The 13478-nt window shown below is 31.4% G+C and overlaps 1 protein-coding gene across 1 annotated transcript; it reads left to right on the top strand.

Moving 5' to 3' along the window:
- Positions 1 to 1687: 1687 nt before the first annotated feature.
- LOC125420877 (receptor-like protein 7) lies at positions 1688 to 12009 on the top strand. The gene is made up of 3 exons (XM_060811883.1): positions 1688 to 1880; positions 2006 to 2019; positions 9205 to 12009. Exons 1-3 carry the CDS (start codon positions 1688 to 1690, stop codon positions 12007 to 12009), a joined length of 3012 nt encoding a protein of 1003 aa, XP_060667866.1.
- The last annotated feature ends 1469 nt before the right edge of the window (positions 12010 to 13478 follow it).

Genomic DNA, 13478 nt, shown 5'->3' with positions numbered 1-13478 from the left:
AGAAATTGAAGATTGCCAAGCCATGTCGTCTTATCTCCTTTGTGTTGGTTCATTTTTCTTTTCCTTTTCGACTGCTATGTTGCTCTTTTAATTTTTTTTGTTTTTTTTGGTGTTTTCCATTTTTCTTCAATATTATGTTATTTACTTAGATCATTTATGGCACCTTTAATATGTATGATTGTATTGTTTTATTGTACTGTATTAGATTAGAATATATTATATCAAATTGTACTGTTAATACTATATATTATTTGGCGTACTATAAATTTTTATAAAAAATTTGACTTTTATTATTTAAAGATATATAATATTAAAAGAATTTAAAAAAATTAAAAATTTAAAAGAGTTAATAATATTCAATTTTATATTATAGTTAATAAAAAATTAATTTGTCATCATTTTTAATATTATAATCTAATTTTCTAAAATAGTTACATTATCTTTAATATCTTAAATGAATATTGAGTTATTTTTAATACATTACAGGAAAATATTAAGAATGAAAAATAGAAACTACTATTATTTGAGTGAATTTTTTTTTTTATGTAAAAATATGTATCAAGGTCAACTCATTATAGCTAAACAAAATATAAAGAAGAAAAACAAAAAAAAAGAAAACTAATGAGTATTGCCTTGAAATAAAAAACACACAAAAAAAAAATAAAAACTAAACTTTGAAAATAAAAACAAAAGAAGCAGTGTTTAAAAAAACAAAAGAAAAAGAAAAAGCAGTGTTTTCCAAAATAATAATAATAATAATAATAATAATAATAAAAGAAGCAGTTTTGAAAATAAATAAATAAATAAAAGAACGAAAAATGGACTGTACAGCCGTGACCAACCCCACCCGCTATCACCATTTTGTTCGTTATTTCCAGCATAGCAGTTTCCCTCCTGAACGTAACGCCTAAGCAGTCCCCATTGGGTTCCACGCAAACATAGCTCTGCACTAATTTAATGCTGTGCGGTTCGTAGTGTTGCGCGCCAAAGGTGCCCTTGAATTCTTATGCTGGTTGTGTTAGTTTGTTACTATATGGAAATTAAGGATTGCAGTATTAGTGGCGGTTTCTCATAGTATTAACGATGATTTTTTAAAAAATCATCACCAATACTATAACTGTCACTAATACTATAGTCCGTATAAGGACCGTCCGCACTATAGACGGATTGTATACATATATATATATATATATATATATATATGACGGAAATTCTATGATGAGGACGGTCCGCATGAGAACCGTCCGCATCATAGACGGACTATATATATGAAACAAGACCGTGGAATATTTTTTCAGCAGAATAGTTTATAAAGCGGATTTCAATTTGATATCAGTGTTTGAAAGAAACGAAGAGGAAGATAAGAGAGAATAAGATCAGATGGGGGTTTAGAAATTCAAGATGTCTGGTTCTCTAATGGCACGCCATTTAAAGCTTCCTCAAAACAGTAAGACACAGAATATGAAAATATTAAATTTATTTCGTATCAACCAGATCTGCACTGGTTGATAGGATGTAAATCAAGTTGTATATATTAAGATTTGGGGTATGATGCCCAAGTCATAACTATCGTGAATTAATTAGAAATTTATAACCAAGTATATTCAGAAGAGGAGGGCGAGAAGCAGAAGACGGAGGGCCATGGGAGTTGCTGCAGCCGGTGACGAGAACACTGGGACACTGCACGATGGGTTGTGGTGGAAAAGAGGAGGAGCTTGTTGAAGCTGCCATTGGAGCTTGCAAGAGCTTGTATGGAAGGTCCTTGCATGATATCGATGCTAAAGGGATTTTGGCAACTGATAGTCTCATTAGGTTAGGGAAGATGGCTTTGGAATCTAAGGATGCTGTTGTTTATCATATTGAGATTTCCGTCTCCAATGGTATTTCCATTTACCATTATTTTTTTTTTCTTGGGTTAGGATCAATTTTCAGAGACTAATTGTTATCGATTTATTTTTATTTGAGTTTCTTTTCAAAATTTTGGTATTCTTGTTATTTTGCACAGAACATTTAATTTGTGTAAGTTGGGGATATTGATGGCAATTGAATTTTTTTTTATTTTACTGTTAGTTTTTTAATTTTATAATATTATCACAAGTTATAACATTATTATTATTATTATTTTAAGTTAGAAACCGGAGCCAAAAGCTCTAACCTCACAAGTTATAACTGAAACCAAAAATAATCGTTCAAAAAAAGTAAAAAAAAAGAAAGAAAATGCATAATAATAGAAAAATATTATTTGTCACCTTATTAATGCAATTCATATTTTATTTGATAATTTTTTTTTTTTTAAATTAAGCATGGAAGAATTCCAACTCAAACCATTCTCACACATATTTCATTGAGCACTTTTAAGTGGGTTGGCATCATTTTGTTTTAAGAAATATATATATACATACAATAATGCTATAGATATCAAAAAATTTAACCAAAATTATAATCCAAATGATATGGCATCTGACATGGCACTCCACTTAATAATGCCACATCACTAACAAAATTTCTAATTAATGGATTAGTTTTAGTGTTTATTTTCTAGGGATCTACCCAAACAAAAAAAAAAAAAAAAAAAGAAATCGCCATCTCCTTCAAGCCATCTCACTAGCACCATCGCCTGCAAAAATTCATACCCATCCTAAAATTCAAGAAAAAATTTGAAAAACAAAAGTTAATATAGAAGATTGAGATAAACCCACCTGAAATTCTTAAATCCTGTACCCTTTTGTTCATGGGTGTTGAAGGAGCAAAGAAGTTTGCAAGAAAACTATTGGACCAAGCTGTGGAAGAGATTGCTCATATTTTGATGTTTCAAGGGCTGCTCCTTTGCATTATTTGGAAAATTAATATTGCCAATCGACAGGAGTGAAAGCTAATTTTTATATTAATTTGTTTCTTTATTAGTTTCTTCTTTGTCGTCGTCCAAGAAAGAGAAGAAGAGGGCAGGCGATGGTGCCGGTGAGATGGCTTGAAGGAGACAGTGATTTCTTTCCTTTTCTTTTGCTTTTTTTTTTTGGTAGATCCCTAAAAAATAAAAACTAAAATTAATTAATTAATTAGAAATTTTGCTAGTGATGTGGCATTATAAATAGAGTATCATGTCAGATGCCATATTATTTGGGTTATAATTTTGGTTATATTTTTTGTATCTATAGCATTATTATTATTATTATTATTATTATTATTATTATTATTATATATACATGTATATGTATCAAAGAAAGGGGTTTCTGAACTCAAGACCTAATTGGGCTATCTTTAGGCTTGTTCCATGTCTTGGGCTCAAAACTTTTCATTTTTTGTTTTTTTTTTTTTTTTAATTTTATAAACAGCCTCAAACCTTGATGGATAAAATCTCCAAACCTTGATGGGTAAAATCTCTCTGGTATTATATATTTATAATAATGTACTAATCATTAATCAAGAATTAAAAAAAAACAAAAAAAAAAACAAGTTTAAAAGATATCTTTTATACATTATTAATAATTCGTACAAATAAAGGCTATATAATAATTTTAAAGATATTGATACAGTTGCATCCGAATTTTTTTGGGTCACCATTTTGCAACATAAAGAATTTTTTTCTGACAATTTATAAACCGAATTTACAAAATCCTTTCGTCATTAATTCCTCTGTCAAATAGTAAACGAAAAATGAGAACGCAAAATGCAAATTCTATATAGTATAATGTGCAAATTGTAAAATATTTCTAATAAAAAGTATAATTAAAGAGGATTACTATGTTTTTTAATAAGTTAGTTAAAAAAAAGACCGCAAATGTAATTTTCCTAAATAAAAATAAAAATCTTAATATAAATTGTAATTCATTAATGAGTTTTTTTTTTAAATCATAATTCTATTATTGAGTTTATTATCCTATTTTTGGCTAGTAATATCTCTTCCTAACTTCCAGGGATACAGTATATATATATATATATCTCAATTTTAATACTTTATGATATATACGGAAATTCTATGGTGACGATTTTTTAGAAAATCGTCACCAATACTATGAAAAACTATCACCAATATTGTGATCCGTATGAGAACTGTCCACACCATAGACGAACTGATGATATATATATATATATATAGATATATATTCTGGTCAAAACTTCTAAGGATATTGATTTCCTAGTTCTGAAACTCCTCCCAAGTAGAGCCCGGTTAAAAGGGTGTGCTATTCAAACTCAACAGATATCTCATCGAACCTTGCAAGTCTTCATGAATCTCTTACGTTCAATTTTCACCAACTTCTATGGCTACTTGTAAGCAATCTCAAAGATGGCATAGAAGAGCTTAAATTTATACAATTTCACCAGTACTGCTGATATATGCAAGTTCCAGTTACGCTTACCATTTAATACATACAATTGTTATATTGAATCTTCTTATGGTTGGTAGTTTCCAGAGGAAGGATTTTACGCACTACTGGTTTCAAACCACTTTTCGGCACCATTTTTTTTTTCTTCCATTCGATGGTAATAGATTTGGTTTGGTTGCGAATATTACATTGTCAAGAGACCCTTCTTTGGGATCTTTTAAGGTTATTGTAATTTCTTATAGGATTAATAGCTCTGTAGCCTATATAGAATATGGTGATGAATTTTGCACCTATTTAGAATCCTAGAATTACATTTTTGCCCATTTGATCTTTACATTCTATAAGATCGAATACTTGGTGTGTTCCATGGATGTCGAATGGTGTCTCTAGAGGTAGTCTATGGTGGTGGTGACGATGATAATTCTTCTTGTAAGCTGTCGTGTTGCAGTATCAAGATTAAGAAAATTTCCACATGAATTTATGTGCATTTGTTCTTCTGATTGGTTTCTTGTGGAAGAAACCACCAATGGGTGATCTTCTAATGGTTCTTAGATTAGAATACAAAATTGAAATTTCATTTACGGTTAGATTTTGTATTTTATAATATTATCACAAGTTATAGCTTTTTCCTTTTCTTTTTTTTTTTTTTTTTTAATTTAGAAACCGGAGCCAAAGGCTCTAATATCACGAGTTATAATATTAACATAAGATAATCATTCAGAAAAAGTAAAAATTAAAAACAAAAAGAATGCATAATAATAGAAAAATATTATTTATCACCGTACCAATGCACTCATATTTTATTTGATATATATTTTTTTTAAATTAAACATGGAAGAATTCCAACTCAAACCATTTTCAGACATATTTCATTGAGCAATTTAAGTGGGTAGGCATCATTTTGTTTTTTAAGAAATATATATATATATATATATATATATATATATATATATATTTGAATATATTAAAGAAAGGGGTTTTTGAACTCAAGACCTAATTGGGCTATCTGAAAGGCAATATCTTAAGATCTTAGTCTATCTCTATGCTTGGCCCACGTCCTGGGTTCAAACCTTTTTATATTTTGTTTTTTTAATAAACAGGTTCAAACCTTGACGGGTAAAATCTCTCTGGTATTATATATATATATATATAATAATGTAATAATCATTAATCAATAACTAAAGTTTTTGAAAAAATGATCAAAAAAATTAAAAAAGAAGAAGAAAAGTTTAAAAGATGTTTTTTATACATTAATAATAATTTGTACAAATAAAGGACATATAATTATTTTAAGGATACTGATACAGTTGCATCAGAACTTTTTAGGATTAGCATTTTGCACCATAAAGAATTTTTTTATGACAATTTATAACCTGAATTTACAAAATCCTTACATCATTGATTCCTTTGTCAAATATTTGCAAATTCTATATAGTTTAATGTCCAAAATTGTAAAATTTTTCAAATAAAAAATACTAAAAACAATAATTAAAATAGGATTACTATGTTTTTTAATAAGTTAGTAAAAAAGAAATTGCAAATGTAAGTTTTCCTAAATAAAAATAAAAATCTTGATGTAAATTGTAATTCATTAACGAGTTTTTTTCTTTTTGGCAGCCCAACTTATATATTTTTAAGTAGATGTTTCAATACTTTTCAATTGACCTGTTTTATTTGCTAGTTATCAGTAAAGAAGGTATGTCATGTAAGTTTGTCTAGAGTATGACTTGTTAGACTTTCAGCTTTCTTTGCAATATGAATTCTTATAAGAAACTTGTTATATGGAAATTAAAATGTCTAGATATAAAGCTACCAATTATAATTATCTTGCAGAATCATAAAAAAGAATTAAAAAATGAAAAGTGTGACTGGCCAAAGAAGAATATTATGTTTCTAATAGGTTTTGGCATACAAATTAGGAGACCTAAAACATGGTTGGAAAGCCAAGTCTTTGGTAGAGAAGTCTTTCTCAGTCTAGCTTTCATAGATAGTGAAATGAATCGAAAACTGAGTTTGTGGTGATCATAAATTGGTAATGAGATATATATCTAATTATGTTTTGTCATTTTATAGCTAGCTAGCTTCCCAATTCCTGAAGACCACCTGACTTACAATTATGATTCCAAACGCCAAATATGGGCAAGGTTCAAACTTGGAGGTTGAAAGTGTCCAGGGAGGATGACTTGATGAGATTGTTTTCCTTCCCCTTGGATTCTTTCATCTCTGTTCAACAAAGTTGCGGAGAGTACAGTTTAATTACTATTAATTATTTAGATATAGAACTAGTTTATTTAACTAAAAATGCTTAAATATGTAATTGCCTATTAAGCATGGGCCATTTTGTACTAAAACGTTTTGTGAAAGCCGTATTTCTGGTGCAGGGGTGCTCTTTTCTTAGAATAGGACTGAACTGGTCTAGATTTTTTTCCCCCCCCCTCTTTTTCGTTATTATTATTATTTTTTTGGTAAAATGAAATTGTGCTATGTTGGCTTAATAGTATTGCATTCATTAGCCAATCATTTTGACATCATTTTGCTTATTAGACAACTAGGAATTTTTTGGCAGCCCAACTTATACATTTTTAAGGAGATGTTTCAGTACTTTTCAATTCACCCTGTTTGATTTGCTAGTTATCAGTAAAGAAAGTATGTCATGTAAGTTAGTCTAGAGTGTGACTTGTTAGACTTTCAGCTTTCTTTTGCAATATGAATTCTTATGAGAAACATGTTATATGGAAATTAAAATGTCTAGATATAAAGTTACCAATTATAATTGTCTTGTAGACTCATAAAAAAGAATTAAAAAATGAAAAATACGACTGGCCAACGAAGAATATTCTGTTTCTAGAAAGTTTTGGCGTACAAATTAGGAGACGTAAAACATGGTTGGAAGGCCAAGTCTTTGGTAGATAATTCTTTCTCAGTCTAGCGTTGATAGATAGTAAAATGAATCGAAAATTGAGTTTGTGGTGATCATAAATTGGTAATCAGATATCTAATTGTGTATTGTCATTTTATAGCTAGCTTCCCAATTCCTGGAGACGACTTGACTTATAATTATGATTCCCTACGCCAAATATGGGCAAGGTTCAAACTTTGTGGTCCATACTTGCTTCTCTGTAAGAAGCTCTCTTAACATTTTTTCTTCCACGCTCATCTAAGAAAAAGAGGAAGAAAAAAATAAAATAATAATTAAAAAAAATAAAAAAAGGAAGAAGAAGAAGAGCATTATGGGGTTATCAATATTGTATCAAGGTTAAGAAAATTCCAAATGAACTAATGTGCATTTCTTCTTCTGATTGGTTTCTTGTGGAAACCACAAATGATAATGATAAAATAGTCATTAGGCAGAATATTAAATCTTCCATTTTCCATTTCGGAAGCAGACATTACAATGGTCTGTTTTATTTTTCGGTCGTTTGGTCAAAAATATTTTATATCAAGGAATGAAAATTGTTATATTGTACAGGGTATTAAGCTTCAAGCTATTAACTAATGAAAAAACTATATTACACATGTTAATTTGGCGGCAGGCCAAATTTGATATACTATTCATATTACCACTTATTTGGAAGTGCCACTAAAACTAAGAGGTGTTGGTAATTTTAAATTTGGAATTGAAGAATATAACCTGGAGGATGAAAGTATCCAGGGAGAATATCGAGTTGATGAGATTTGCTTTCCTGCCCCTTGCATTCTGCCATCAATGTTCAACGAAATTGCAGAGAGCGTAGTTTAATTACTATTAACTGTTTCGATATATGTAATTTAATTAAGTAAAAATGCTTACATGTGTAATTGCCTATTAAGCAAGGCATTTTGTACTTCCATGTTTGTGAAAGCCTCATTTCTGATGCAGGGGTGGTCTATTTCTTAGAATAGATTGAACATGTGTAATTGCCTATTAAGCAAGGCATTTTGTACTTCCATGATTGTGAAAGCCTCACTTCTGGTGCAGGGGTAGTCTATTTCTTAGAATAGATTGAACTTGTCTAGATTTTTTGTTTTTGTGTGAAATGAAATTGTCTAGATTTGGTTGGTTATGTTGGAATAATAGTTTTTCCTTTCGTTTTTTTTTTTTTTTTTTTTTTGCCGGGTGAAATGAAATGGTCTAGATTTGGTTGGTTACGTTGGAATAATAGTATTGCATGCATTAGCCACTTAATTTGACATCATTTTGCTTACTAGACCGCTAGGAATATTTTGCCAGCCCAACCTTTATACTTTTAAGTAGATAGTTCAATGCTTTCAATTTGACCCTGTCTTATTTGCTAATTATCAATAAAGAAGGTATGTCGTGTAAGTTTGTCTGGAGTGTGACTGTGTTAGACTTTTAGCTTTGTTTTGCAGTATGAATTCTTATGAGAAACTTGTTATATGGAAATTGCATTGTTTAGAAATAAAGCTACTAAAATTATCTTGTAGAATCATAAAAAAGAATTAAAAAATGAAAAATATGATTGGCCAAAGAAGAATATTCTGTTTCTGATATCACATGACATACAAATTTGGAGATTAAAACATGGTTGGACGGCCAAGTCTTTGGTAGACAAATCTTTCTTCTAGAATTTATAGATTAGAAATGAATCGAAAATTGAGTTTGTGGTGATCATAAACTGCATTGTCATTTTATATAGCTAGCTTCATAATTTTCAGGGACCACTTGACTTATAACTATGATTCCCAACGCCAAAATACGGGAAAAGTTCAAATTTTATGGCCCATGCTTGCTTCTATATAAGAAGCGCTCTAAACATTTCCTCTTCCATGCTCATCTAAGAAAAAGAGGAAGAAAAAAATTATATTAAAAAAAAAAAACCAAAGCATTATGGGGTTACCAATATTGTGCTTTGTTTTGCTGTTTTGGTGTTTATTTCAGAAACTTTTTTTGTTTGAGATTATTGTGGTTGCTGACTCTTCTGCTTCTAATCTGCAGCCATTTTGCCATGATGATGAGAGGTCTGCCTTGATGAAGTTCAAGAATAGCTTTGTCATCGACAAACATGCTTCTTTTTATGAAGGAGCTTATCCCAAGGTTTTATCTTGGAAATTTGAAGGAGAAAACACCAGCTGTTGCTCATGGGATGGAATCCAGTGTGACGAGGATACTGGTCACGTGATTGGTCTTGACCTCAGCAGTAGTTTCCTTTATGGCTCTATCGACTCCAACAGCACCCTTTTCAGCCTCATTCATCTTCAGGCACTCAACCTTGCTGATAATCACTTCAATTACTCTCACATTCCTCCTGCCATCAAGCAACTTTCTGGTCTAACTTACCTCAACCTCACTAATTCTATGTTTTCTGGCCAAGTCCCATTTGAAATTTCAAATCTGTCCAAGTTGTCCACCCTTGACCTGTCTTATAATTCAGATCCAGTTACTGGAATAAAGTTTTTGAAGCTTAAAAATCCAGACCTAAGAACCCTAGTGAGAAACTTAACTAGTTTGGAAATTCTTCGTCTTAGTTACGCAGACATATCATCCACAATACCTGATTTCCTTGCAAACTTCTTTTCCTTGACATCCTTGCGTCTTGTAAACTGTGAATTGTACGGAGAGTTTCCTACGAAAATTTTTCAACTTCCAAATCTGCAAATTCTTAACGTGGGATGGAACGAAAACCTTACTGGTTATTTTCCTGCAATCCACCAAAAAACTCCTCTTACAAAATTGATACTTGCATATACTCGATTTTATGGAAGCCTCCCTTCTTCAATCGAAAAGCTTGACTCATTAGAGGTGTTAAATGTTAAAGAATGCAATTTTTCAGGTATTATTCCATCTTCACTTGGTAAACTTGGTCGCCTTACTGATCTACACCTGGGGATGAACAACTTCAGCGGTTACATTCCTTCTTCTCTTCACAATCTTACCCAACTTACTTTATTATATGTTAGTTTCAATCAAATAACTGGTCCAATCCCACCTTCACTAGGAAACCTTACCAAACTAACAGAACTAGAACTTTCACGTAACCAATTGCATGGGCCATTTCCAGAATCATTATCTAAGCTCAAAAATCTTGAAAATATCAATTTAGCTGCTAACAATTTGGTGGGCATTGTGAGATTCAACATGTTTTTTAACATGAAAAATCTCACTGAACTCCAACTTAGTTCTAACAATTTTTCAGTGGTCTTTGAAAAAACAAACATAAATGAAACAAGTCCAAAATTCAGGCTTCTAGGATTGTCTTCATGCAATTTATATGAATTCCCAGCTTTCCTTAGGCATCAAAATGAGTTGGAGTTTTTGGAACTTAGTGGAAACAAAATCTATGGTCAAATACCAAAGTGGATGTGGAAGACAAGTGTAGACACTTTGATATCTTTGAGCATTAGCGACAACTTCATAACGGGTTTTCACCAACGGCCTGCAGTTCTTCCCTGGGTTAACTTGGACACATTACGACTTTCCTCTAATATGTTGCAAGGACCGCTTCCAATTCCTCCACCATCCATCAAAGAATATAACATCTCAGGAAACATGATGACTGGAAAGATTCCACATGTATTCTGCAATATGAGTTCTCTTTACATCCTTGATTTGTCCGATAACAAATTGGATGGCATGATTCCACAGTGTTTCAGAAACTTGAGCAGTTCTTTGTTTGTGTTGAGTTTAAGAAACAACTCTTTTCATGGAATCATTCCTCAAACATGTAGTGGCAGTGCAAGTAACTTGATGTTGATTGATCTTAGTTATAATCAGTTGCAAGGTCAAATTCCACGATCATTATCCAACTGTATGATGCTAGAAGGAATTGTTGTCTCCAACAATCGATTGAATGATGTTTTTCCATCTTGGTTGGGGTCCCTGCCGAAGTTGAAACTTCTCACATTGCGTAAGAATGAGTTCTACGGTGCAATTGGGAAACCTGAAAAGGATTTGGAGTTCCCTAAGCTGCAGGTGATTGATTTGTCTTGCAATAATTTCTCAGGCGAATTGCCATCTCAATACATCTTCAGTTGGAATTCCATGAAGGTTATCAACTCCAGTGATCTTGCATATATGATTGCGGAGTTTACAATTCCTACTTCAGAGGGGTTTACGTTTAAAGTCGATCATCGCTATTCAATCACAATATCATCTAAAGGGGTAGAGATGTACTATGGACCCATCCAAGATATCTATGCTTTTGTTGATTTGTCAAGCAACAGATTTGAAGGGAAGATTCCTGAACTGTTTGGGAACCTAAAGGCCCTCCGCTCGTTAAACCTTTCCAACAACATGCTTTCTGGTCACATCCCATCGTCTTTGGGAGACTTAACAATGCTTGAATCATTGGACCTTTCTCAAAACAACCTCTCTGGAGATATCCCTCAACAACTGAAGCAGCTTGGATTCCTCGCACGCTTCAACGTTTCTCACAACAATTTGACAGGGCCTATACCGAAAGGGAAACAATTCTATTCATTTGACAATAGTTCATTCGAGGGAAATCCAGGATTGTGCGGTGATCCATTGTCAAGGAAATGTGGAGATTTGCAGTTCTCGCCAACACCAACTTCGACTTTTGGACAAGTTCATGATTCAGAGTTTCTTTTCATATTAGATTGGAAGTTTGCTGTGGCAGGTTTTATGAGTGGACTAGTTGTTGGAGTGGTTCTTGGGAACACCATGATCACAAGGCGGCAAGGATGGTTGGAAAAGATGCTATCAAGAATAAGCAGATGGAGGTAGAATTTGAAGAATTGAAGATTACCAGGCCATGTGTCGTCTTATCTTTTTTTGTGCTGGTTCATGTTCCTTTTCCTTTTCAACTGCTATGTTGCTCTTTTATTTATTTATTTATTTTTTGGGTGTTTTCCATTTTTCTTCTTTAATACTATGTTATTTACTTATTATGGCATGTTTAGTACATAAAATTGTAATGTTTTATTGTGCTGTATTAGATTAGAATGTATTGTGTCAAATTGTATTATTAATATTATATATTATTTGGTGTAAGATTGTACTGTACTGCAAATATTTATAAAAAGTGTAATTTTTATTATTCATGATAATAATTACACAATCGAAAGATATATATAATGTTAAAAGAATTTAAAAAAAAGTTCTAACATTAAAAATTTAAAAGAGCTAATAATATTTAATTATTTATATTATAATTAATAAAATTTAATTTGTCATCATTTTTAATATTATAATCTAATTTCCTTAAATAAGTACATTATATTTAATATATTAAAAGAAAATATTAACATTGAAAAGTAGAAATTAATATTATTTGAGTGAATTTTTTGTGTAAAAATATGAATCGAGGTCAACTCATCATGGCTAAACAAAAGATATAGAAGGAAAAAAAAAAAACACTAAGCGATGCTTTGAAAATAAAAACAAAAGAGGCAGTGTTTAAAAAATAATAAAAAAAAAGCAATGTTTTACAAAATAATAATTAAAAAATAAAAAAAAGAAAGCAGTTTTGAAAATTAATAAATAAATAAAAGAACAAAAAAAAATGGGCTGTACAGCCGCGATCAGGCCCTCCCCTATCACTATTTGTGCGTCAATTCAAGCACAATAATTTCCCTTGTGAAAAGTGCCGCCTAAGCGGGCCACATCCGGTTCCACTAAAACATAATTCCGCACTAATTTAATGCTGTGCGGTCCTTTTGCTTGCTCGCCAAACATGCCCTCGAATTCTTATGTGGTTGCATTAGTTTGTAACATATATATAAATATATATATATATATATATTTGGTGTTTTGCATCCTATGTGGTGCCGTGTTGCAGTATCAAGGTTAAGAAAATTCCACATGAGTTGATGTCTATTTGTTCTTCTGATTGGTTTCTTGTGGAAGAAACCACCAATGGTGATCTTCTAATGGTGGTGGCGATGACGATGATAATAATTCTTCTTCTAAGCTATCGTGTTGCAGTATCAAGGTTAAGAAAATTCCGCATGAATTGATGTGCTTTTGTTCTTCTGATTGGTTTTTTGTGGAACACCAATGGTGATATTCTAATGGTGGTGGTGATGACGATGATAATAATTCTTCTTCTAAGCGCTAGTGTCAGCGGTATCAAGGTTAAGAAAATTCCACATGAATTGATGTGCATTTGTTCTTCCGATTGGTTTCTTGTGGAAGAAACCACCAATGGTGATCTTCTAATGGTGGTGGTGATGACGATGATAATAATTCTTCTT

The sequence above is a fragment of the Ziziphus jujuba genome, chromosome 10, assembly GCF_031755915.1.
Source record: "Ziziphus jujuba cultivar Dongzao chromosome 10, ASM3175591v1".
In the NCBI taxonomy this organism is placed as follows: Eukaryota; Viridiplantae; Streptophyta; class Magnoliopsida; order Rosales; family Rhamnaceae; genus Ziziphus; species Ziziphus jujuba.
The sequence above is the reverse complement of the archived record's forward strand: the minus strand, read 5'-3'. Positions and strand labels throughout refer to the sequence as shown.